A 27,907-nucleotide genomic window follows, 5' to 3' on the forward strand; every position below is an offset into this window, starting at 1 on the left:
CGCAGGAGCACCGAAATGCTGACTGGGTTTTTTAAACCTTCCCCGAATAACGGGTGATTGAAAGGTCACTTCAGACGAAGGACCAAGGTCGCACACGGCCGGTCGGCCCCGCACGCACACCCGCCGGCCCCGCCGCTTTCGCGGGTCTCGCCGTGGCGGCGCGTCACGGCGCGGCGGGGGCGGGGCGCGAGGCCCGCGGCTCCCGGCGCCGCCTGCGGGAAGGGGGAAACTTCCCCGAAGTTCGCCCCGGCGGGGCGGGGCGGGGCGGGGCGGGGCTGGCTGGGGCCGCCCCCCGCCCCGAGACCCCGGCGCCGCGGGCCCCGCCCCTTCCCGGCGGAGCGCGGGTCGGGCCGGGCCGGGCCCCGCCGCGGCCGCCGCCGCCTCCCCCGGCAGGGGCGGGCAGGGGGAGGAGCGCGTCGGGCCGGGCGGCGCCGGGGGGACTAGGGGGAGCTGCTGCACCTGATACACCGGGGTGGGAGCGGCGCTGCCCGCCGCCTGCGAAAGCCTCTCCCCGCCGTTAGTCAGCGCTGGTCGCGCTGCTTCTCCCTCCTCCCGCCCCTTCTGCGCCGAGCTGGGCTCTCGCTCCTGTTCCCCTCGGGGCCGGCGGCAGCGCGTCCTCCCTCCTCCTCCTTCCCCCTGGGCCCCATGGCTTCGGCCGGCAGCGGCATGGAGGAGGTGCGCGTCTCGGTGCTGACCCCGCTGAAGCTGGTGGGGCTGGTGTGCATCTTCCTGGCGCTGTGCCTGGACCTGGGAGCCGTGCTGAGCCCCGCCTGGGTCACGGCGGACCACCAGTACTACCTGTCCCTCTGGGAGTCCTGCCGCAAGCCCGGCAACTTGGACAGCTGGCTCTGCGAGTCGACCCTGCACAGCGGTGAGATACGGCTGCCCCGGGGCCTGCCCCGGACCCTCCCTGCCTCCCCCCGACGCCGCTCCCCTCCGCCGGCCGGCACCCCGACCCTGCAGCCGTCCTTCGCCCGCTCCCTGCCCCGTCTCTCCTTCGTCCCTTTCTGTACTATATTCCCCCCCGCCCCGGTCCCCTCCCGCTCCCCCGGCCGCACCCCGGGCACTGAGACTTAGCCCCGCACCCCTCCCCGTGCCCTGGCTGCCTGGCCAGCACCGCCCGAGCCGCCTCTCCTTCACCCTTGCGTCCTCCGGGACAGTATCCCAACCTCTTCCCGGGGCTGCCCCCGCTTCCCGGACCTGTGGGTCCTGCCCCGCCGCCCCTCCGGGCTCCCCGCCTTGCCCGCTGCCGCCCCTGCTCCCCGCCCGGCTCCCCGCTACGGCCGCCGCCGAGAAAAGTCCCCGGCACCTTTGTCCTCCTGCCCTCCGCACCCTCCCCCTTCCCGAACCGCTTCGTCCGTCCCCATCCTCCTCATCCTCCTCCCTGCCCCCCCGGTCCCTGCGCTTGCCCTCCCCGGGCTGCGCGGCCCCGGCGTCGCCTCTCCCGGCCGGCGGGCTGGGGCCGAGGCGGCGGCGTGTCTCTGTAAATAGCGTGTGCTGGGGGGGGAGCCCCGAGGGGCCGTGCTCGGCGCGTCCCCCCGCCTGCGAGGTGGCCCGGGGTGCGGGAGAGGTGTGAGCCTGGCTTCTGGGAACGAAGGGGTGACGGATTCCGTATCTGCCTCGGGACTGTGTTTTCAAGAGATGCCGAGTTTGGACTAGTTTTATTTTTCTGTGTGGCAGTTGTTCTCATACAGCGAGAAGCTGTTGGGGATCAAGTATCTTCTAGTTCCACCCCCATTCCCCGAAGTCACTGTCTTGGAAATTGGGGCTGCCTAAACCAAACCCGATTGTTATTTCGTCCCGAGTGAGGACGCCCTGGACCCTGGCTCTCTCCATCCCCCCTGGGTGTGCTGGTGTGTGTCTCTCTCTAGCAGCTAGTGATCTTCCCATCGTCTTTCATACTTCTTTGCCTTCTTGCCACAGTCCCTGGTTTGATTTCTTGATGCTCATTCGTTCTTCAGATTTTAGGTCTTTGGTCATAGATTTATATATATATATATATATTTTTAATTTAATGTCATTTCTCTATTGCTTGGAGTACTTAAAAAACGGGTTGTGAATGATATAAACAAGCTGCCTGTTGAGTACTGTTCAGTAAATTCTTTTGTAGTACCGTAATTGTTTCAATTTTCATGGGCTGTTTTATTTACTTTATGCCTGATAGCAACTTCTGGAGGCTCAATAGAAACACTGACAAATCAAGCCAGCCTCCCCCCCGCGCTCCCCCCGCCCCTCCTCCCTTTTCATCCCCATCCTTGCCCTTCACACACACACACTTGCATTGCTAAATCATCCATTTGGATTGCTGTGCTCTCCAGTTGGGTAAATCATAAGGGGTCAAGATGTTTGTTTTAGGAAAGAAGGCAAGGGGCTGACTGTATATTCTAGATGCTTTCCTTTTTCCTCACTTCTCTGAAATCCTTGTATGGATTCTGGTAAATAACTGATCTCTGCTTGAGTAGAAATGGCACAAGTTCCTTTGCTTCTGTCCTTATTTTTTTTCTGTCATTGTGTGGAGTAATATTTGATGGTTTGAATGTTGTTTGGGATTTTGTCTTAACTCACGTAATGCCAAAATGAATTGTAAAGAAATGTCACTTTCGGTCAGTTACCAGGGTATCTACACAAACTTTGGAGAGCTTTCTTTTCCTTCTTCAGTATAAATGGAAATTTATGTAGGAATGTCGGCTTCTACGTGTCTCCTTAGCAACGTGAATCCTTTGCCCCTTCTCCCTGTCTCCTGAAATAGTATCCCCTTGATTGCAGAAAGACTTTTCAGATGGCTTGAATGAGAACCTGCTTCAAATCCCATCCTCCCCCCCGGCACACATTTTATTGGGCTCCCCCCCTCAATCCATCTCCCTGCCACGCATGCGTGTACACACACACACACACAAGTGGGATATTAAGAAAAGCAGGACAGTTTATAGAACAGCATAAAAGGACACTAATCTCTCTCGTTACTTTATTGGTCACCTGTCTGTTTATTGGAAGGTGGAAGATGAATGGGTGAGGATGGATAGGAATGAAATGTAGTTTTGTTGGATGCTGTGTGTGGAAAATTTGCCCTCTCCTGGTGCTTTCTTCCATCCTGTGCAAAAATTCCTGCCTGTCCCGTTTTATTCAAGTTCCTTGAAAGAGCTTTACTTATTACTTACTTTCCAGTCTAGTGGAGCCAGGTTTCACAAGCTACTGGGGAAGAAGTGAATGGTTGTTTTATTTGAGGTAACTGGAACAAACCCTTTGCTTGCCTCATGTTTGGCACACAATGCTGCACTCTGAGGAGACCTGAAATACAAGAAACTGCACTGTTCTCGCTTTGCCTTCTTCTAGTCTGTTACAGTTCCCATTAAAGTCAATAGGAAGGCTCCCAGTAAGTTCAGTAAGTTGGATTGGGCTCATATTTGAGACCATTTTGTGTGCTTGCCTTAATATTCTAAGTGCACTTTCCTCCTACATCGAGAATCTAGCAAGTGGTATAGTTTGGAGATAGTGCAGAGCTCCCACAGGGAAAGCTCTTTTAGCTTGATACCGGTGCAAGCAGCTTTGTAGCTAGCTAGCTGTGAAAAGCGGTAGTACACACAGGAAAAAGGCATCTTCACCCACGGTTTTAAGAGATTTACTTCATCATCCCTTGAAGGAGAGCACCTCAAGTGGCACCATCAAGGGCAAGCTCATGCTAGAAGCTGTTAAAGCATATTCGAGGTTTAATTAAAAACCTTTGCTGTAATTAGATGTAGGACCCCTGACTGCTATCAAAAGGGCAACTTAGTGGAGAGCAGAAGGAAATGTACAGAGCGTGATTACGTTGGCTGTTATAGCAGGAAATAATCCCTCGATTTTCCTTGAGCATTGCCAGTGCTTGGAGTATGTGTTCTTGCATTCATTCATTCCCTGCTTTTATAGCTTGCGAGCAATCATTTGCTCTCATACTGCTTTTAAAGTTGTGTAAGTACTTCGCAATATTGATGGTGCAAGTATGTACAATAGTGAGTCAAATTAATTTTTAGAAATCTGAAGATTGTAAAATATCTCATCTTAATTTGCTTCTTTCTGAGTCTTTGGGGTCTATGTAAATCACCTATTCAATTTTCTTCCTGTAGTTGCAGGTGCTAGGAAGGTATTCTTGCATATTCCTCATCTTCCCTTGATGAAATTCTAAAGTTCCCACTAATAGCAACTTCAAGAACTGAAAAACTACCGAAGTTGTGAGTGTGGAAAGCCTCGTGATAAAATCTTGAGATCCAGCAATGCTGCTTTACAGTTTCACCAGCTGTATGGGCATAAAATTATTTCCTATGATCAAAGCTTAACTTGGCTAATGTACAAGTTGTATTTAAGTCAGATGTATTTTAAACTCATGTGCTAAACTTAAAAAAAAAAAAATCTTACAGCGTTTCAAGTGTTCCTTTGGTGTGTTTAAACAACTTTTTTTTAGACTTCATTTGGAGTGGATTATGTCTAATTTGTGATGGTTCATTTACAGATTTTATCAAGAGTTAAGAGTTGTATATGAATATTTATTTCTATCACAGCATCTGCCTAAAATTAAATGCATCTTATGTGTCACTGCCTGGTTGTCCATGCCTGTACAGGTGGTTGTCTTCTGCCTGCAGAATTAATAACAGTAAATTTGAATTTGTGCAATGGACTGCAGCCTTTATAGTTTTTTTAAATGAAAGATGCACAGATATGATATGGAAGACATAAGTGGTTTGATAGAATCTGATCTGCAGGTAAACATTCCATATTTTGACTTCAGTATATATATGCATATATGCTGTTCATAGAAAACAATGGCTCCTTTGCAACATTTCAGTTTACTGTGAACATAGCATATATAAAAATACATTTGAATCATTTCATACTGATTAACGACATTCATTCTGGTGAATGGGGGTATATGGCTTTGTTACTTAACAGCCTCTATGTTTGTTTATGCAACGCTGAGTTTTCTTTAACAATATTATACTCTTTAAGAACTGTCCATGAATGCTTTAAAGACAAAACATTCTCAAGGAAATAAGTGCAACAGGGTCTCTGTACGTGTTTAAACTTAGTGATGAACAAACCATGAAAAGTAAGCTGAATTTACAGCATAGTGCAGTAAACCAACTTGAGTCTAGTTTTATGCTTATAATTCTGTTCTTATTTGTTCTTAAAATTTAAAAAAAAGCATCAGAGTGTGCTCATTTGGTAGCACTGGAAGGGATTTAACCTTAATTATATATTAGATGCAGATATATGAATTGACATGGCTCAGTAGTCTTGGATGGTATCTGCTTGTTTTGAATCTAAGGACTTGTTCCAAGGGGAAATTGCTAGCTCAAAAGCAGCTTCCTCATTAGAAGATCTGGATCATTGCTCAGAGTTGATGTTGACACATATTTGTAAAAAGCTCAGCAAGGCTGATAGTTTGCTATAGAATAACATAAGAACAACAAATGTAATTTTACTAAGTCTGGAGAAGGTGGCTCATACAATGTAAGAAGGAATTAATAAAACATTCCTACTCGTTGTGAAAACTGTAGTCTGTCATTTTGCATATTACTTTCTTTCATAATGATTCCCAACACTTCGTCTGAAGGTGGATATAAAATCAAAAGCCATACTACTTCAAGCTCACCATCTAAGACCCTGAGCAAGCTGATCTAACTTTGAAGTTGAGTCTGACTTGGAGATTGGCCTTGTTTTCCATCGGGAGCTGTACTACATGACCTCCAGAGGTCCTTCCTAACCTACATTATTCTGTGATTCTACGACAACTGATACTCTGTTTATGCCTGATGTCTACCTTGGTCCTTCAGTGTGTTCAGAATGCCTTGAATTTGTTAACTACCCCTCACAGTAGTCCCAGATAGAATATTTAAAGGTATACTCCCTCTCTTACAAATGGAACAGTTATTTTAGCTTCAGACTTGCCAGTGCCATGCTCTGTGAGATCAGCAGATCTAAGACTTCTATTCAGTAGTCAGGACCTTTTAGTATGATGGAGGCTACCATTTCAGCCACCCTTCTGTAACCAGCTAAGAGACATGGTGATAGCACATTTGTATGTAATATATGAAGATTGTATGAGTTTGTCTGATCAGGTCAAGAGCACCATACGCTTTATCATTGATAATACTCTTAAAAAAAAAAAAAAAAAAAGAAAAAAAATACTTCTAGCCTTAGTGGGTTATTGTTACTGTTGTTCTTCATTGCAATTTTAAAATCAGGAATATAACCCGTTGCTTTAAGTCTTGTTTATTAAATAAAGAAGTCTTGCACCAGTAAGCTAAAAGATGTTCCTTGTGTTAGAGATAATATAAGTGCTTTAAATATTTGATGAGATTTTATATTTAGAATCACATAGAGAGTAACCTTGCCTCTGTTACTGATTCTTGGCCAAAGATGACCGCATAAGATTTAAGGTAACAAGCAGGAGGCGGGGTAAAGTGTATCCAGCTGTATTGCTTTATGTGTTTTTACTTGTTTTAGTTCTGTGATATAAGGCCACTGTTTTGATAGGAAGTACTCCCTGAATTATTTTAAATGCTAATTATTCTTCTCGAGAAACAATGGAATGAGTTTTGAAAATTGCAAAAGATTGCCGGTTTGATTGAAGAACATTGGTAACTGTGGGAAATAATTACATTCCTGTTCCAATGTGAAGCGTACTTCTTCGTTCTTCAGATTGCTAAAATGTAGTAGTATATATAAAAGAGGTCAGAAAAGGTGAGCTTTTCTTGAAAAGCTTGTATAACACATCTCCCACACTTCTCTCCTAATGACATAATTCTGAGATTTCCAGGTTTTTGTGAGGTTCTTGGAGTTGTGGGTGTGTGCATTTTGGTTTTTTATTGAATGAATGAATATCCAATAATTAAAATGGAATGGTAGTGAGCTAATCTCAGAAGGATGCTGTGTATCCAATGGAAGAAATGCCTGAGTACATGCTGTACAGTTCTGTGAATGAATTATAGATTACATGATTTTCTGTAATGCCGTGCTTGTCTTGAAGTCCTCTGTTGTCAAAAGTGACATGCAATGCATATTACCTTTAAATAGAAAAATAAAGATCTATATAATGGCACCACTTAACTCTTCATTTGAAGCTGCACTGCATTTAAGGGATTTTACTCTGTGATTTTAGAAACAGACAGGTCACAGATCAGAGAACAGCTGTACAACCCCTCCCCCCCACTGCAGTGTATATATTTTGTATATAAGAAATGTAAGCTTTAATCTTCAGGAGAGATGTGTGTCAGTGGGCAGATAAGCAAGCACCTGCTATGTTTCAAGTTGCTCATACATCTGTAACCCCCTCCTCTCAGGAATTAGACCATCTTGTCTTGCAAAATCAGTCTCTGCACAATAGCAGGGTTGCTTCCCGTAATTTTTATTGCTTTTGTTGTTCAGCCTGATCTCTTGTAGAGAGGGGAGATAAAATTTCCGGTGCTGTCAAAGCACACAGAAAGTTTGAGTCTAGCAGTCTGAGCCACACAGTGTGATGAACATGGCAGCTGAAATGGAAACATCAGACAGATTAATGCAGTCTGTATTTTATGCTAAACGGCTGTAGAGACCACCCTGAGAAACTGAGACCATTTCTGCTTTGTGTGCTGCTCACTTTTCTGGGAACCAAACTGCGCCCTGCATGCTCAGTGGCATCTTCAGGTGGAAGGCAGGGGAGCTTGTGCTTGCCCTTGAAAGATGAGCAGAGTCTGTGCAGTGGCTGCCTAATTATTCCCCCAACCCAGCAAGCATGTCCCTCCTAGGCTGAGGAGGGTAGGTGGTAGAGCGCCTACTGCCTGCAGCATCTTGCCGGCAGGCTGTTATCTTGCCTGGAATGGAGCTGGCCTCTTCCCCTCTGATCACGGTTATCTTGCTGTGGAGTAAAGGAAAGCCATAGGAGGAGCCCAAGCGAGAGGAATGCAACTCTGTAGGTGACCGCTAAGGTCTTTTTCCCTCAAAGGTGAGACAACCCTGAATCTGGGCTGCCTTACAGTAACGCTTAGTATTTTTGTATGTCAGTGGAAGGGTGCGTCAAGAAAGTTGAAAGGGATCAGTTAGGTAAGAGGCACTTCAAAGCAAGACTCAGATTTAGTTTCCCTTGTACCTGTTCGTTGAGAGACCCCCCTAGATCTCATCTTTTTCTGTCTTGGGTCTATCAGGCGAAAGAGGAGAGCCGTTTCAGTCTACCCTAGTGGTTGAGTACTGGGAAATGGGAGCAGAGGTTCAAGTTTGGAGCCGGAGCTGGGAAGAAAAGACCTTGCAGTTTCTGAGAAGGCCTCTAACCCTTGGTACATTGCAGATAAGGAGGTGTCTGCCTTTCTTCCTTCGTTAGTCAGCATTCCGTGTCTTGGCAAGACAAGACACAGGCATATCTGGGTTTGCCCCAGCTAGCTGTTTTTTGGACGTGTTTCTGTGCTTGTTCTCTTTGGCTGGTTCTGAAAGAGCTCCATCTAACGATGCTCCACTCAGCATCAGGAGCACTAAACCCTCCTACAAGTTTCTTGTACAGTAAATGGAAAGTGACTGATGCCTTATGTGGAGCTGCTGAATTATCCTTATGAGGCACTTAGAAATTTTGGCACCAGCATAAAATGCTCAATTTTCTGTTTGGTGGTTGTAAAAATCCTAGTGAATTAGAGCTATAAGAAAGACTCACTGTTAAGACCACCTGTGTTGTGCAAGACTTGGGTTATTGAGGGCTTTGTCCTACATGCTGCTGTGTGTGGATGAAGAGTAATTTCTTTGGTAATAGCTCAGTATGTAAAGCTCCTGTTGAAGAAAAAGCAGAAAATAGTTTTGTCTTTCACAAACAACTTCTTTTTAACATATCTATGACCTCACATTGCTTCATGTGTTCAAATTAATGGCTTCCAGAAGAAAGCCTTGGTATAGAGTTCTGTCTTAAGGAAATTAAGCATTCAGCCACAGCTGGCTGGCTCCCACAGCTCTGGTAGCGCTTTTTAAGTGTCTAGGTGACTTTAGGATCCACACACACAAATCATCTTCATACTTTGGAAAAATCTTAATCCATAAAATAAAATGTAAAAGCCAGAGTATACCTGCACAGCAGCTAGCAGTAATAAGCATACTGTACAAACTGACAGTGAACAGAAAATACTCATTTATTGTGATTTTTCCACTGTGGAAAGCTGTAGCTAGAGCAACTCACTGGAGGTTTGGTATGGATTCTGCAAGAAAGCACTTCTTTCTGCAGTGTGCAGGAGTGTATGCTACTGGGTCTCAAAAGACTGTACTTGTGGTGCTGGCTGTAGAAGAGCAGAGGAGTATGAACGGAGTAATTTATGGACACTGGGCTTCCCATCTTTAGCCAGAGTGGAATTCGTCTGAGCAGCTCCTTAAAAACCACCATTGTGGCTCGGGGGATGTTCCAAAGGACTGACTTCTCTGTGGAATAATTTTATGTGAGAACTTAATGGCCACAGCAGTACTTGCTTTACCTCAGTATTCCCACTGAATTCAGTGGAGCTTGGCCTTCCACAAGAAGTCTGTGCATCTGATCGTGATGAAGGAAGAACAAATCTTACTGATCCTGTGACAAACGCACTTTTAGACACTAGATTCTACCTTTGTGTTTTTATATACTCAATACACTTTTTAAACTTGGTGGCTGTTCAATGGCTAAGCTGATGAGTGTTTATAAACTTAGAAATAGTTTTGAATATGAGGCAAATAGGAGTATGTCTAGCTATCCTATTTATCTTAGTTGATATGACATTCAGTGGGTAGTATTTAATTTCTTATGCGTGGGTGCCTTACTTGACACATTTTTTCAAATTAATTATTCTTGAATTTAAATTCTATATTACAATTTCTAAGAATATTTATTGGCTGAGGGCAGGTATGTGATAAGTGGAAGCTTTGCAGTGAATGAGAAAAATTTACTTAAGAGTGTTGTTGCATTTTGTTTCTTACCAAGGTTTTGTTAAGTGCTAGAAGAAGGTCAGTCATAACCGTCATCATGTAACAGCTGCATGCATTTTTTTACTTCAGCCTTTATGAGGAGAGGACTCCGTGGAGAACCATTGTATGAAAGAAAGGCATACTTGATTCTTTCTTAAGAGATTAATTCAATTCACTTGCGTTATCTGAAAGAGCCCTATACACAAATGTTTCATGTATTCCACAGTATGTTTTTATGTCCACCGCTTCTTTTACTGTAGAATACCGTGTAGATAAAATATTTAATTTGGGGGGAACTTGCTGAAAACATTAAATCTATGACAGTGCTAGCCTTTTGTGTTGTTCTTTCTCGTGTTGAAAAATGACCTAGTTGTTAAAATAAACATTTCAGAATTCTGAGATGTTTTCTCTTTCATTTATGGCTTTTTCTGATTTTATCCCAATAGTGATGTACTATTTTGCCCAAGAAATAGAGCAGGTAGAGCTGCTTTTGGTTAAAAATGAATATACAGCTTAAAGCCTTAGGTTGTTTCAGCTGGAGGGAAGAAGGGAGGAGAGCCACACATTTCAGTGTGCAAATAACACTGTGCTTCCATATCATTAAGAAACAGGCAGAATTTCCAAAGAGCAATGAGACTAAGCTGTCCTTACAAAAAGGCACTCCTGCAAGTATGAGGAAATAACTGTAAAGAAACATTATCATCATGGTTTGCAGGTTCATTTATATTTTTTAACTGAAACTGGTAATTTTAATAAATTTTACATGATATATGTTTTGAAAATGTGTTAAGTACCTAAGTGCATATTTGTGTGTATTTCCAAATATTGAAACCCACATCCCTAAACTAATACGCAGATTGTTATAATAAAAATTATGCAAACACTACTATCACCATGAGAACTGCAGTATATATTTCCCATGGTTATAGACATTGTGATGCTTCTTGTGTGGTACAAAAACATGTTTGGATTTTCAGACATAAAAATAGTATACATTAAGTGAGGCTTTTCTTAAGAAATCTGTCTCAAGTTACTTAAAGATTGTCAAAAATGTGTTAATTCTAGTTGTTTGGATGGGATAGGTGGTATTATCAGTGTAATTCTTAACATACTGCTAAAATGGAGGAACACTGAAAAGAAGTTTTGCTTTCTGTTGGCTTTACAGTTACAAACCAACAAAGCGACTTCATTTGGTGTGGATGACAGTGCATTTTAACATCTAAAAGTTTATTAAGATTTGTGGAAGTGGGGTTTTATTAGTTACTAACATTTCTCTTAGTGGTTGTGTAGTGTAAATAAACTGTAGTGATGTACAGTGAAAAATACTGATGTGCATTCTTAAAGTGTAACCAAACTGTGTTTTGAGTCCATACAACTAATAATCTGTAAGATCCCATTTTACTCGTGTATGTTTGTATCTCTGTGAGAACAAGCATTCTCGCTGAACTGCCGAGGCTCCTGAACTGAATACAGTAACTTATTTGCAAGATTGGTGCATGCCTAGAAATGGCGCAAGCATATTTTGGATACTCTAAAGTAGGCTTATGATGTTTATGTTCTGTGTATCAGTAACACTATGTAACAGAGCAATCTGCTGTTCCCATTTTGATGTTGCGTTATAAATCACTCCTGGGTAGTCCGAGGAACACTACAGATTTTTATTGTAGCAAACTGTGTTTGCTGTATGTGGTTATATTGTTGTAGCTATCTAACTTACGGGGTGTTCTTCCTTCAGAGATAGTGATTCAGTTTTCTTTGGATGTTTCTTTTCTTTTCCATAAAGTCCAGTGGCCTAGATTTTTTTCTTAGAAAATAGTTGCTGTTAAGTAAGAGGCCTGTGCAGAGGATTTTACTTCCTTGATCCAACATAAGCTTTATTTTGTCACCAGATCAAATGGCATTCAGAACTGAAAGTTAAGGTTTTTCTTAAGATGACAAGGAGATTTAAACATGTAGTTTCCATGGTAGGCAATACAGGAAAATTCAGACCAGTATTCTTGTGCACTGATGTCTGACCTTGGTGATGTTCTTTAGCCAGAATCCTCCTCAGCTGCAGCTCAAAGCAAAGGCTGGTGGCATTGTATGCTCCTGTGAACGAAGGCTGGATATAAAGAGGTAATTCCAGATGTTGTGGTCCAGAGCACAATGTTCAATACCTAGTCCTCAGCTAGTAGCAAGGAACGTTAAGAGCCTCAGTTTTGTCCTACTGTCAACATCACTGAGTAGGTTCTATTACTCAAGAAATTAATTTTGTGTAACTAAATCAGTTCTTTTTTAGTTGGGAGTGTGGGTGTCTCCCAACACTCATTTGTCCTTTTACCTCCCACATCAGTACTATAGTAAGGTAGCTCGTTTATTTTTTAACCTTTCTAAAATCCTTAGATATATCTGTCCTGGAAGTTAAACTGCATTCTAACTCCATGCTTGTATCATCTTTAGTTACTTTCATTTGTTTGGTGATCTTGCTGATGTGGGTTTGGAAGGCAATGGGATACTCAACTTTTTTTCTGTTTAGTTGCGACTCCGATGTTGCACACCTTTTGTTTGCATTAGACTTTGACGTCTGATCAATGTGACGATAACATTTGATTTTTTTATTATTTCTAGTAGCTTTCGAAAATCTTAGTTTCTGAGTTTTCCCATCTGGCACTTTGATTTATTTCATCAATTTTGTATGGCTTTTAACTTTGGGGCGATATGGATTTATGTGTCTATTCTTTGTATTTTGTGTAATTTTCTAGTGCAAGGGTTGCTTTCATGTTGTTCTGAAGTGGTTCATTCTGTTTATTTATTTCTGTATTTTATATCTGTAATGCACTCTGATATTGGAAGAATACTTTCTAAATCACCAGTGCACTAGCCACTTAGTGTTTCTGAAGGATCATGTCCACATTAAAACGCACTCTTCACAGCATTCTCATCCATAACTAAAATTGTATTTCCATCCCAATAATAGTAAAGCAGTGGGACACACAACAAACTGATGTTAGAGATTGCATGCTGATGGTAGGAGAATGAGAGATTGTTCCCAGCCTTGTGCTTTGGTCCAGTAAGAAAACGGGGAGTAAAATAGCTTGGAAGGTTGAGTACTTAGTAATTAAAGTATTAGTATACAACGTGCCTGGATTTCTAAAAAGGAATGACAATAAATGTGTGTACTTGCACAAACACACCTTTAAAATAACTTTATTTTTTAGCAATGATTTTATAGCTCTTCTACTGGTTTTCTTCTTTTAATCCCCTTCGTCCTTTTTCATATAATATATGAAGGCTTTTTGGTGATAGTAGCTGCCAGACTTCCTTTCCCAAACCCTGTTGGTATCTTCAGCAGATTAGATCCCTCTTAAAATTGAATGTACTGTTTTTAAAACCCTGACTTTTTCTCTTTTCAAGAAAATGTGAATTTTTATTGTCATTCATTATTTGGTAACCATAAGATCTCTAAATTTATTTTGGAAATAATCTTATATTCTTTGCACTATGTAATGCATTTGGACATTTTATTCTGAATGAGTGCTGGTATTTTCAATATAATGAGATGCACTGGATCCATAGGTCTTTTTCCCACAAGATGATTTTAGATCATCCTCTTTGAACTACTAAATAGTAGTGATAAACAGTAAATAGTGATGTGATTCTTTTTCTTGATGCCTGTTACTGAAGAGAGAGAAGATCTGTTTTACAAAGTGGGACAGCACAAAGCCTGTGCCTTTCTAAAATGCTACAGAAGCTCTTAAGTTAGATATTGGACGTTGTATGGACCCATGATGGTTATCAGCCTGCAAATGAATTTTGGTTTATGTGATTTAAGACTGCAAGGATATTGTTTATAACTGCATCCATTATGTGTGAAAATAACTAGAAAATAGATGGGGCCAAATCCAGAAGTTGCTTTTGGGGAAGGAAGACAAAAACTGACACTTCAGGATAACTGACGTTTTAAAATGGACTTCAGATTTGACTCAGTCTGCATCTAATGATTCTTACTGCCTCTATAAGGGCTTGACTTCCACTTTTTGTTTTTTAGTGTTGACATTTTTTTGTTTTATTCCTTTGAACATCTTCTTCCTTTACGTTAGTTTTGTTATTCATATTATGTGGTTTTGATACTTCCCAAGTGATGGATGTAGATGATGAGCCTCCATGCATTTATTTCCCTTCCTATGTCATCCTAATCAGCTCAACCAGAGGTTTGACTTTCACTCTCTTCTGTGAGAAAGTTATGACAGACTGGGGGTCAGCTAACACATGCTAGCTAATCCTGACCCATCCTCAATTTCTCATTCTAAATTGGACAAAAACCAGGGGACCAAATTATTCAATCTTACTCGAGCTGAAATCCCAGTGAGGCCAACTAAGCCTTGAAAAAGTGTGGGAGGTTGCAGCACTTTGCTCCTGAGTTGCATCTGTTGTATAAAGGTGTTTCGCTAATTAGGGGAAAAGAAATCCAAAGCGCAGTTGTTTATTTACCTGAGTCTTGATGCAGCCTCTGTGTTCCTCATATACTCTGCTGTTTCTGTCAGGCCTATGGGCTTGTTTTACTGAAACTGTATTATTTTTTTTTCCCCTCTTTTTTTTTTTTTTTCTCCCCCTAGACTGGCAGATAGCTACTCTTGCTTTGCTGTTGGGTGGTGCTGCCATTATTCTCATAGCTTTCCTGGTTGGGTTGATCTCTATCTGCGTGGGATCTCGGAGGCGGTTCTACAGACCAGTTGCAGTCATGCTCTTTGCTGCAGGTAAGCAGATAACCAGCACCATCACAAAAATTTCATGAGGGCTGCTTCACTTCTGTGAAGGAAGACATGCTTTGTTCTGCATACTAATCCAGAGGCATATGGTTTACTTCTGTGTTAACTCCAGTGAGATTTTTCAGGATACTGGTTCTGCAGGACATTAATCATTTTTACAGTGGCACTATTATTAGTTCATAAACAATTATTTATTTGCATTATATTTATTATTTTGTGAAGTACATGCAGTAGGGGAAACTACAGAGGGTAAATCTCAAAGTACCATTTTTAATCTATGACTTTGTGCTGCTGGATGTCCCCATTTTTATTCTTCATGCAAAGCCATTTCTGTTACTTTAATATTCTTCCTTTCACAATTTTAAAACAGGAAAAATAACGCCCAGATCTGAACCATTGAAGCCCTACATGGGAAAATAAACAGGATTGTGTTGCAAGGTGTTTATATATGCCCCTGTGCCATGAGGAATTAATTTCATTGTATCAGCTTGCTTAGTTATTAATTTAACAGGCTTGTCACAGTGTAGTCCCTGTTTGGTTTTAAAAATAAGAAAATGAAACAGTTTATATAAACTATCACCAAATCTTAAGGGAGACCTATGAATCTGAATTGTCCATATGACTGGTCCAGTGAGGTGTAATTACAATATCAAATCATCTCCTTTGGTACATTCTCGTGTTTTGAGGCTTAGTCAGCATGGATGTTTCTGTTTCTCCTGAGATTCACCAAACATGGTTTGCTTTCATCCTGTCACTCATATCTGCATTGGAGCCGGCAGCTTAAGCCCCTTCTGATAGCCCATAATGAAGAGGATGACAGAACCTAGTCTTCGGGTTGTATTAAAAAAAGCCACCGACAAGGATATGAAAAGATAAGAGCTCAGAATTTGCAGGGTATTGAGCAATGAAACAAAGCTTCGGGGAAGGCTCCTGCTGCCCCCTGCTGTTAACATTACCTTGATTGAACCGCAGTGCTTCGAGATGCACTTTTATTTGCTCGAGAAATATCGGTAGGTTATATTTCATTTGCTTTTAGGAAATGAATGCAACCTAAGATCAGATTTCCTGAGCGGCAATCGAATCTTTTTGTTCTGTGTGTCATATTGCTTGCTTGGTTGAGTGGATAAGGGCACTAGTGCCATTATTTTAAAATTTATTATTAATTCTGAGATTATAAATCATGGTGGGCAGTTAACTTTGAGAGAAATGAGATTATTGAATTTCTGTAGTGGTTTCTTATTTGGCTTTTGACTTAATTCCTCATAACATTTTGTAGTAACTTAGTAATCAGCCATACAATTCCTGTCTTGCCATATTGTTCATTTAGTATATAGTTAAGCTTATACTAAAAGAAGGAAAACTTTCCCAAAGAAAAAATTTCCCCAAATCCTGCTGTTTTTCTTAAAGCTTAATCTGTTCTCCTCTGCATAAAATTAGTTCTAGTCTTTACTACAAAATGTTGGTGGTAGGAGTGTGTGATGCTTACTTGCATCAAAAAGGAAAATACATTGATGCTTTAGCTCATGAGTGGTGTTCACCTTTTTCATTTGTCTGTGTGTGTGTGTGCATGTGCGTTTTAAATAGCCATGACCTGAAGCATATAAGAAGAGAGTTGATGAGGCCCAGACAGCCTGCCCCATTCTTCTTCATTATCTGGCACATCTGAGGAGAATACTTTTGGGATTTGACACTGACATTGTTAGTGTCATTTCCTACAGCTTTTATCTTTGATGACAGCTATTTTTAGAGGTGAATATGGACTGGCATATCTTGAAAGAATTATGGAAAGAATCCCCTACTGAAGAGGGGAAAATTAAGATTGCAGCACAGGAGAGTTTGTGCTGTATGTAACTGTCCATGGATTCAAACCTTCACCTGTGGATTTCACAGATCTTCGAGGGTAAACCCCACCCTGAGCCGTGAATCTGCTGACAAGACCAAATATTCTACATGACTCTGGTTAGGAGTCTACCACCTGCCTCTGGAAGGACGTGGGGTCAATTACCCAGAGACATTTAATGATCTGTGCGGGTGTCCGGTAGAAAACTTCACTACGTGGGAGAAAGGACAAAATGGAAAAGTGGTTTCCAGGCACTTCAGAGTACAAACAGTTGGCTCCAGGCATTTTTTTTCTTCTAGTTTGATTTATTTTTGTTCATTTTTCTTTTTTTTTTTTTCTCAGCTGCAGGTTTCAGTTAGCAACTCTGTAGGTAAGGGAGAAGGCTGACTGAGTAGGACTAGAAGAGATGAGAAAGCAAAGGGACAAAAAAACTAATTCAGCCTAGATACTGAGAATAAGCCAGCAAGTGATCAACAGATGTGAATGTGTTTAAAATGTATACTGTCAGCTCTGTGTAAGGGGTAGAAGAACAGGAATACCTCAGGTAATGGGAAAACTTGGACCATACAGAGAGGGAGTTGCAAGGCACTCTTTCATGGAGCCACCCAGCTCTTCCCAGCATTTTTGGTCTAGTAGAGGTCACTAGCTTATGTACTTGCTGGGATGTCTTAGGGCTCATGAACCAAACTGGTCCTCAAAGCTGCATCCTCAAAAGTATAAGCTCAGAAACCTGTCAGTGTAGGAGTCTCATGATATGCTTACCAGATAACTGAGTGCTGAGTCTTAATTTAGGGGTAGAAAGAGAAAGTGTAATTGTTGAAAGTCTATAAAAGCAAACAAAAAAAATGTAATTTAAAAGATGTTTGCCTTCTGGGGCTATGTTTTAACAATTTTAACAATGTTTAGAAAAATAACATGTTGAGGTTAGTAAGCTTTTAACACATTTCACAGGATGCTTTTACATGTAAGCTAAGGAAACAGTGGCTAAGTGAAAGCATTATAGGTGAGAGACTAAAAAAAATATGCAGTAATATTTAGGAAATACTTAGAGGATGTATCTGTTCTGTCAGAGAGTCAAAGCACAGTCTGACCGGATTGTGTCTTGAGTTCTGTGCTATTGCCCATTTTCAAAATGATGTGGAAGATAGAATAAAAGTCTACTTGTCAGATTTTACAGTGAAGCTAGAAAAAATTGCAGATACATTGAAGGACAGAATTTGATTTTGAGAAATTGATGGAATGATCTGAAAAGTAGAACTGACTTGATTGCGATGTTGTGCGAGTCGCTACAGGGTAGCAAAAAGAGTCATAGCATTAAACAAATACTAACAGGAAAGATACTCTGTAGGTCATGTAGTGTAGTCAAACCTTCTTGTTGAGGCAGGACAATCGCTAACACTAGGTCAGTCAGCTGCAGCTTTGTCTGTACCAGTCTGTACTTGGAAGAACTCCAAGGATGAAGGTTCCGCAACCTCTCCAAGCATCTTGTCCTGGTGACATACTACCTACCCTCTTTATGATATTTTTTCTTTCCTGATGTCCATCCTGAACCTCTGAAACTGAGGTTGCCATTATCTTAGATTGCTTGGCGCTACAAAGAGGTTTTTTCTATCATTGTTGCAGCTACATTTTCAGGTAACTGTAGGCTGGTTTGAAATTGCTCCTTAGCTGCCTCTTAATGAGTCTAAATAAAACCTAGCTCCCTTGTCCTCCTCTTAAGGGTTATTTGCTCAAGTATTCTGATTATATTGGCAGCCCTTTGGACCCTTGTCTTTTGATCGGTGAATTCATGTTCACTGCTTTATTCTGCATGTGATTGGAGGTGGAATTCAAGAGGATGTATTCCATGTTTCCAGGGATTGAGTTGAGCCTAACCAGCCTATAATTCTGTGGATTTTTCACTTTTAGCCTTTTTAAAGATGGACACAACATTAACCGTTTCCTAGTCATCTGAATATCTCCTGATCACTGTGATTTTATACTCACGATCACAGTGGCCAACTCTTTCATCACCCTTGGGTCAATCCCATCTGTCCCCATAGATATGGATGCAACTCCAAGTCATCCCTAACTTGTTCCTGCAACTAATGCACCTGTGGAAATTCTTCATTACCCTTTTTGCCATTTCCTGCCTGTTGGGTTTCAGCTGGGCTTCAGCCTTCCTGATTTTCTCTCTAGGTATCAAAAGAGTGCTTTTATACTCCTGTCATTGTCTATCCCTGTTTCCTGCTCATGTGTGCCCCTTTTTGCACATTCATTGAGAAACTCCCTGTTTGGTCAGCTGGGCCTCCTGCTGAAATTCCTGGTATTCCTGTGTAGCAGGGTACATGTTCTTGAGCTAGCAATATTTTAAAAATCAGCATGGACCCCCTTTCTCTTCATGCTACTTCACAATTAATTGCATGGGTTGTGTTAAGTACAAACAGCTTCCTAGAGAGCAGTTGCATGTGTGTTAATCTTTGAAACTGCAACACCCTTTGGTTATTAATGAAGTGCTTTACTCATGTGAATAAGCAGGAGGAATGATGTAGAGATCAGAAATACAGAACTTACTAGCCAGCATCACTATTTTCATAAATATAGACCAATTAGAAAGCCACACCATCAGGGGTTTTTTTGACAGCAAAACTGCTATAGTCAAACATTTGAACAAGGAAAAAAAGATTACTAAAATTATATTTTCCTAGTTTTAAAGCATTTGTTGTGATTTCTGCATATTTAATATGGTGAGTACTTATACTTCCATATATTTCTTAGAAATGGAATAAAACTAGTGTTCCTGTGCAATTGCCTTGCAAGCATCATAGTGCTAGTCATAAAAATAGGTCTAAATTTGAAGTGAAGAGTCTAGTTTGAGATGACTAGTCTTTTTTTGAGTATTATAGTGAAGTGGATTTTTTTTTTTAAGATTTCTTTTGCAACATTTTTTTCTATGGGAAAAGACTAGCACTTTTGAAGAAAGGCAGTATACACGCTTCCCATAAGCAGGTCGACATAGCATGGAATTCCTTTAAATTCATCAGAAGCAGATCAGTAGTTGCAGGCACTGGTTTCAACATCTTTTTGACTCATACTGGTCACTTTTCATAACTTCACTAACTGTTGATTCTAGCCCACACAGGTCCCTTCCCACTCTACAGGGAGAAACAATGACGGGAGGCAAAAATAGTGCAAGCTGCTGACAGTGTTATGCAGTGTGGCTGTTTCCTCTGGCCAGTTGCCAGCACTTCCTTTGAGTTTTACAATAGTGTAACTGGACCAGTAGTAGCAAAAGCAGGAACCCTCTCTATAAAAAAGGTCTAAAATACCTGTTGTGGGTGTTGCTGCTTTAGCAACATGTTCCTCTTCCAAAGGAATAACTTTTTTTTTTGTTTTGACAAGTCCAATCTGTAGATTAAAATTCAGCATACTTCATATGTTACATTGGGGGAAGGTGGAGAGCTTCCTTGGTTGTCACTTGGCACACGCATACACACCAGTTTCTGTACTGAGTCAGCAGAGGTACTGCATCCCCAGTTCAGGAAGCTACTAAAAAACTTGCTTATTTTCATTCATCTTAGGAAATCCTTTTTGACTCTGAATGGTCTTAAAGATGTGTCTGAAAGCTGAGCATACGTTCAGATGTTTTGGAATATAATGATGCTCTCATTATACAGAATTGGAATGTATAATCTTTTCATAAGAGTAGGTGCTTCCCCTAGTGTATCCTGTCAAAATTTCTCCAGTGTTGCACAGTGTTTTGTGAGCTGGCAGAAAAAAATTATATTAAAATGGAATAACACAAAGTAACAATTCAATAACTTTAGGATTAAAAAAAATCCTGTGGATTTTGGTATCCACATCAGAAAATCCACTTTCCAAACGTTATTCAGATTGTCAGTCCAAAGTAAGGGTCCAAAGACTAGTCTGTAGGCTGGGGTGGAGAATTTCCAATGAGTATTTTGTAATGTGTTATCACCGAGGGTGTAATTAACGTTGGAAATCATCTCCACATACCAATCCCATCCAGAGAATGGGTGAGCATTAGTTTCCAGGGCTAATGAAAGGTGCAGGTTTGACAACACTAAACAGTGCCTGTGGGAATGAAAAGGCAAATGACAGATTTTGAGTGTGCAAAGTGTTCAAGCAGTAGGAGAATGTAATTAGTGTTGTTTTATTTTCCTGCAGTTTCTCAGTGGCATTTCAGAAGGGCTTCTGTAGTCCAAAGTAGTATTCCTCTCTATTATTCATGGGCTTTTTGTGTTGGCGCTGGCCGTGTAACAATTCTCTAAATAGTGGTCGTTCTTCTTACCATACTTAATAAACTGTAAAAAATTACCCAGACAGTGTTAAAGAAAGTAGTTATGGCATTACATTGCACACCGCTGAACTTTTATCAGAGTGTGTCTCAGGCCTGCATACACTTAAGCATGTGTGGATGTGCCTACCCTGCCTGTAACCAGGGGCTGGGGTAGTTTGGAGAGGCAGTCGTGCTGAAGTCTTTAAAAATTTCTAGTGTTAAATGCTGGAAGGGAGCAGTGAGATAAGACTATATCATATATTTGAGGGGCAAAAAGGATGTTTTGTACATTCCTATGATGTTTAGTCTTTTGTGGATGGCAGAACTAGAGGCCTGAAGAATCATCGTATAGCTTCTTCTTGTCTTCATGTGTGATTTTCACCCGCTAACCTTGGAAACTGTTGTCTCAATTTTCTGTTAACAGTGCACCTGAATTTAAAAGAGAATGGATGACAATGAAACTGAAATCTTCTTGTGAAAATGGGGGTTCTTCATCTATGTATTTTCCTTTTCAGGTTACTGTATGTGGGTTTTTTTGATGTAGCACAATAACTAGCAGGTTTGCTGGATTCCACTGCAGAGGGTGGATCAGGCTGCAGGAGATCTGGCTCTCTTAGAGACATTGCTGTAGAAAGTAATGATTTCTGTGCTTTTTATGGCCTTGGATTTGATCTGTTTTATTAGCTTGTTTTTTATCGTGAAGCATTTCTGACCCACCCCCTAAATTCATAATACAAGGCAATGTCTTGCCAGTTGGAAGTTTAGTGACTGATCAAACTTTATAGATTCCTTGGTATTCTGTGGAACAATATCATTAATTCTGATTACAGTACACAGTAATGCATATGAAATACGTAGTTCAGTGAGTCTCTGCTGAACATAAATATGTATCACCTACTACAATGAATTATTTCTAGGCTAAGTAAATGATTTGATTCTGAGCTATATTTCTTAATATTAATTTATTCTTGTTTCTCATTTTGACTTATTTATAATAGTTATAGAACAAGTGATCTTAGTTTTGTTATTATGGAAGGAATAATGACTGCAAACTAAAATACAAAGAAGTGGGAAAAGATTGCTTTCACTGTTTATTTCATGGACATGTGAAGGATCATCGTTATACCATAGCAATAACATCTGTTCATCCATGAGGGAATATGGAGGAACTACTCTGTTCTCTGTGAATGAAATGAAGGTGATCTGTTTTTCAAAAAGGGTAGTACTTACAAGCTAAAAATGCACCAAGAGCATTTTAAATGTGAATTTCAGTTATATGATGTTTTCCTTGTTTTATGGAAATTAAGGCTTCTTCTGACATTTTTTTTTTTCCTCTTTCAGTTGTTCTTCAGGTGTGCAGCTTAGTCCTTTACCCAATCAAGTTCATCGAAACGGTCAGCTTGAAAATATACCATGAGTTCAACTGGGGCTATGGCCTGGCTTGGGGTGCAACTATATTTTCATTTGGAGGTGCCATTCTTTATTGTCTTAACCCTAAGAACTATGAAGACTATTACTAGAATCATTTAATGAAAAGAAAAAATAACAAAAGGATTACCCCATCTTTTCTAATTCACAGTTTTTTTAGAACACTCCTGGAGCACCAAACAGTCTGCTCTGTTGATAAAATAGCCTTTGCCTTTTGGGTGTGAACACTATAACCCGCTTTTACAACCATTTAAAAGAACTGCAAACACTAGGATTGCTGATCTTACATAGGCAGATGCTGCAAGCTGCTGATACATAAGCTTCATTTTTCCTGACAACAAGCAAAAGGATCTATGTGACAGCGATCATTGTGAGAAAACTAGTTGGAATGAGAATGCAATGCCAGCATCTGCTATTGCCTTCAGGGGGGCAGCTGGTATAGGCTCCATTTAGAAGTCTCCCTGTATCATAGAGGATTCAGATGTCTGATAAGCAGGCAGTGGCATCTTGTACAATAGGCTGTGTTGGCCCCTTGTTACTTGCTCAAAAAAAGCTCTTAAGGATTTAGTTGCAAGTGACTGTGTTGAGGGCAGTGAATGTAACTGGTTAATGACTTGTCTAATATCTACATTCAACAGTCTTCTGGGAGAATAATTTAAAAAAACAAAACCAAGCCACTAACCACACAGGATTTCTTGAATTGGTAATCGACATCACCGTGCCAGCTGTAGCAGATTGTTGAAGGAAGTCCAAACACAGAGACATGTGCTTCTGACTGTGTAGTTGGAAGTTGTCTCAGCATTGAGTATTTTGCTGGGAGGGTGGAAATAAGGGGGAGTAGAAAAAGACCTCATCTCTCCCTGAGGCACCTAAAATGTATGAATGAATTGCAGTTGTCCTCAGTACCCATTTAACTTCTGAACGTTGTCACGAAAAGAATGCATATGGAACAAGTTCAGTTATATTTTTGAAAAGTATTTGTTACTATAAATGAATATATATATAGTACAAATATAAATGCAGAGGAAGAGAGATGATTCGTCTTAAAATTGTAATATGAGCTGTGATGCAGGTGTTAAAATGCTAACTTTGTACACATTCTTGGATGTCTTGGATTGGTACCCAGAATTTTGGTTGGTGTTACAAAATAAATATAAAATGGTTTGTCTTCTGTATATGCCCTTGTACAGACTCTGTGTTATGGGAAAGTTCACATCAAGTTAAGGTAGAACTGAACAAAACTACTTGCTATTCCATGTGTAATCTAGTATTTACTAAAAATCCTTTTCTAAGGCTGTTGCAAAGAAAAAAAGGACATTTTTACAAAATCTAGTTAAGTTGCGAGTGTCTCCGATCGTCAAGAGTACAGCTGAGACCCCATCATGTCCATATTAAAACACTAGCACTGCAGGAGGTAATCTCTTGTTTTTAAACGCTGAGTTTATAATGGACTGGCTGATGATTATGTGCATCTAATTACTCCTTGCTTAGTAAGTTTCCCACTTAAAACATCCAGAGACTGTACTTGTGAAATGAAACCGAAGATAAAATAGGGAGAACTTTCACATGAATTTAATCTGCATCACTTTTATTTTTGTTTACAATTTGCTTATTTGGATATTTTCAATTAATTATGAACATATTTTTATACAAGTCTAATCTTTAGAAATAACTATTTTTTTTAAAGGAGGAATTTAAAAATATATTCTGTGTGGACCTCTGCAAAAGCAGATATGCTGGGGTTGCACATCCACCTCTACACAAATGGTTTTGCTGGTTCCACGGAAAAGACTGCTGAATTACTCGATGTTAAGATCACATCTACAGTGTTAATGCTTGTGCCACTGTTTGCAGGGCACAGAGGTTCTGCAATGACTGTGGGACCACAGGGCTGCCTTTAGGAGGTTGTTGTGAAAGTATTGCTGACGTACAGAGATGACTTATAAAACTCTGGGGCTCTCTGGAGTTAGATCTTTACTACCATGGCAGAATATTCCATATCAGCAGTCTTTCCATGACTGGTTGTGATTAATTAGATTAAATGGAGCAAAATGATAGCTTGGCTTGGAAGGGATTGCATGGTAATGGCTGGAGAACAAAAAGTATGGGAGAAAAAATTATGACCACTTGTTTCACAGGCACCACAAAGCATTTGTAACTGCTTTTATTTTCCTGAGACTGACTTAAGGAGGATATTCAGTATATAGTTAACTCTGTATCTTTCTGAACAGCTATGTAGTTCTGCTTTTATTTAGCAGCATGGAGAACATTGTAGTTTGGCATGGGAATTAGGTGAACATAGAAGAACCCACTGTGGGAAGGTGTCTGTACCTTTCTAAGGGGACAGTGGTTTGGTGCTGACATTGCATGGCATTTAGCCTATGCTGACAAGAAGGTACAGTGCTGAACCAATATCGTATCCACAAATTTACCAAGTATTTTCTTTATGTAGAGTTTGAGCGAAAACAACTGTCAAGCCTAAGGCATATGCAAATTAATGGCATGCACTCTGAAAGTCACCCGGCTGTTAATATGAAAGGTGTTCAGGCAAAAAATTTACAGACGTCAATGCCTGAAGATAAGGTTCTTCATTCATATTTGAGCCGAAGATCTGATTTTCAGTCTCAACAGCTGCTTTTCCTGTTGAAGATAATGCAGTCTATTAGGACCCACCTCTCAAACTCCTCAGGTCCTTTGTGTCTGGGCATCTAGTACATGGGTTTAGGTACCTACCTTTAGTTTATGTTGCTCCTACCATTTCTTTTTTTCCCCCTTAACAAGGACTATTTTGGCAAGCATTCTGTTTCTCAGCACTGAATTAAAAGTAAATACAACATAATTCTGATTAATTTTTGTTTTCTAGACACAAAAAGGATACGTATCTGTGTCTTGAGTGTACATATGACAAATTAATCATTTTGTACGTGGTGTTTGTGTCTTGCCACTGTTATTTCAGTTGTTTCACTTTATCTCACTGGCAGAATGACTCAGTCATGCAACAAATCCATTGTTTTTCTTCCAAATATATATGAATAAATATATATATAGCAAACTTGCAAGCAGGGCTAGTTATTTGTATTTTTTAAGCTTAAGGTATACCGTCCGGTGCTGACAAGTACCTAGCACCTCTTCTGGATTTCTTGCACAACTTCGTTTAGCTTTTGTAAATTTTAAAAATAAATATAGAGAAACCTATGTGTTTGAAATATAAATGATATATATGGATTAGCATGTAACTGTATATTATTAAACATGCAATGAACTGACTGGTAAGTGAAGTCTAATCTTATGGCTAGCAATGTAATTTATTCAGACTGTATTTTTGTACAGAGCAGTGCACACTAACCTATTGCCTCTGTGTCCTCTATAATGCCTAAAACTGTGCCTAGAAATTTCATTTCTGTCTTTGAAGGAAAAAAAACAAACAAACAATGCTTCATATTGTTGATGGTATTGGTTTTTCTGATGTTGTTCTTTATTTATTTTTAAGAAGTGTATGGTATGTTTATTAAATGAATCCATCAAAACACGATTCGTTTTAAATGGTCATTGTTAGCAGGGAAAGACACTTTTTTAATCAAAACTTTTAAGTTTGCAGTTTTAATACCATTTCTGCATTTCACAATTTTTGTAGCTTACATGAAGTTTTATGTGAAAAAGTAACTGAAATAAAAAAATTGTTACACTAACCAAATGTGCCTGTTTTGATCTGGGTAGAATGTGTATGCAGGTGAAATGACGTGGGTTTCTGTTGAGCAGACTGGGAAGGAACAGCTGGCTTAGGCTAATGAATATGTCTGGTATGCAGTTACCATACTAAAACAGTCTTATCAAAATACATGGGGAGAGAGGGAGAGGTGCGAGATCTTGCCGATGTGACCTCTCCATCTTCACCTGGCCGTAGAACAGGTAGCACAGGGTAGGTGCCTGGGTGTCACAGAGCCCATACTGCCTTTATAAAAATGCAAATATTATAACATCAGAAAACCAAATTGCTTTTAATGTGGTAAATAACAAGGCCATGTGTTGAAATGAGAATCTATACTGAGCACCTTGTTTCTCTGGGGGTGTTTATTCATTATATACCGGTTTCTTTTTCATGTTTCCAATACCAGTACACTTTTTCCATTTTGATTCTGAAAGCCAGGTTTCTTTTCACCCCCCAAAAAAAACCCATGCTGTGTTTGAAGCTGAAATGTTGTGTTGCAAAAGTGGAAAAGCATGTTTAAAACGTTAAAGACATAATACTGTGTTGTTTCTACCATTTGGTAATGTATTCATCCTCTGCATTGCTGGGTACCTCTCACGTGAGCAGGCAGCAGTGTGAAGAAGAGGCTACCAGCAGAAAGTGATAGGAGAATGGAGGGCAGGAGCCTTGGCTTCAGTGGACTATTGGAATGAGTGAGTACAGGCATGAGGTTGGGGTGCACAGAGTGGAAATCAAGTCATAGAAAAGGAATTTAGAGCAGGGAGCAAGTATGATTAGGGTGGAGTACAAGGGGTGTCTGAAGATTATTTTTTTTTTTCTTTTGAAATGCAAGTGCAATGAGGGAGGAAGTTGATGGGGAACTATGAATCCACAGCCACTGGGGAGTGAGGCAGCAAGCCAGACGTGATGGAAGGTGTATTTCTTGAAGTCTGCATTAAAATTCTGGTTGTAGTGGGTGTGGCTTTAAGGGGCATAAGTCAGAGGAGCCCACTGACTTACCAGGGGAAGAAATTAAGTGTAGGGTGAGGGTGCATTACTCAGACCTTGTCTATCCAAACATGCTGAATGATAGGACCACTGGCCTGGCATGAGCTGGCGTGTTCTCGGTGTACCAAAGATATTCCAGCAGACTTTACAGTCTTGAGTGGCATCTCACAATGTGTTTGGTATCTGGATCATGGTAACTAGGGTTGCACTTTGCTGCTTGAACCACGTAAAATGTGGCTGGATGTACAGCATGTTGTGAATAAGAGAAAATGTGTGGAAGATGGTGTACAAGTCCAAGTTTGTTCCTACCAAAATGCAGTTTCAAGATGAGCAAGCCACAGAGCACTTGGTGGAAACATGGTTTGAGGTCTGCAAGTGACACTGAAAACCAGCATACAAACTCAGGCAAGCATAGGCAAGGCAAAACTCTTTGGGACTTCACAAAATCTTCTTTATGTTGGTGTTTCGGTGCTTTGTCTGTGGACAGGGAATTGTAATGCTTGCTTCTTTCAGTACCTTGAAGGAATACTTTGCCAGTCAATGTTTTTGTGTTAAATGTATTGGTGCAGTGGGATTTTGGGGATACAGAAGATTTTTCTGCTTTATTACTGACTTCCTGGCACTCTCTTGATGAAGACCAGTATTCCTGGGCTTTTCCAACAGGCAGTAGCTTCAAAGAGGACTTTAAATCTTCCAGCTATCCAAAAAAGTCAAGTGTTTGTCTGGAATTTAACATGACAAGCATTTCAACCTCCAGGAAGACTGAGATTTGTGATTTTTCTTTTGTTCAGTTATTATGTACACCAAGTTTTTGGCTTTGTCAGGAGAAACACTGGATGCAGACAACCAGGTGGTAAACAGTAGTTCAGTGTCTCATTAACAGCATGGTTTATACATAGTTTCCCCACAATAAACTGAGTCTGCAATCCTGTAGGGCATTGCCTACTCTTAGAGCAACTGCTTTAATTGATATATAGAAACTCATAATTTCTTTGAAG

General features: G+C 40.6%; 1 protein-coding gene across 1 annotated transcript; it reads left to right on the forward strand.

The window, feature by feature from the left end:
* The first annotated feature begins 446 nt into the window (after window positions 1-446).
* TMEM47 (transmembrane protein 47) lies at window positions 447-25,957 on the forward strand. The gene is made up of 3 exons (XM_074905411.1): window positions 447-871; window positions 14,514-14,654; window positions 22,127-25,957. Exons 1-3 carry the CDS (start codon window positions 646-648, stop codon window positions 22,303-22,305), a joined length of 546 nt encoding a protein of 181 aa, XP_074761512.1. The 5' UTR covers window positions 447-645; the 3' UTR covers window positions 22,306-25,957.
* Window positions 25,958-27,907: the final 1,950 nt, after the last annotated feature.

Source organism: Athene noctua, chromosome 1 (genome assembly GCF_965140245.1).
Source record: "Athene noctua chromosome 1, bAthNoc1.hap1.1, whole genome shotgun sequence".
NCBI lineage: Eukaryota > Metazoa > Chordata > Aves > Strigiformes > Strigidae > Athene > Athene noctua.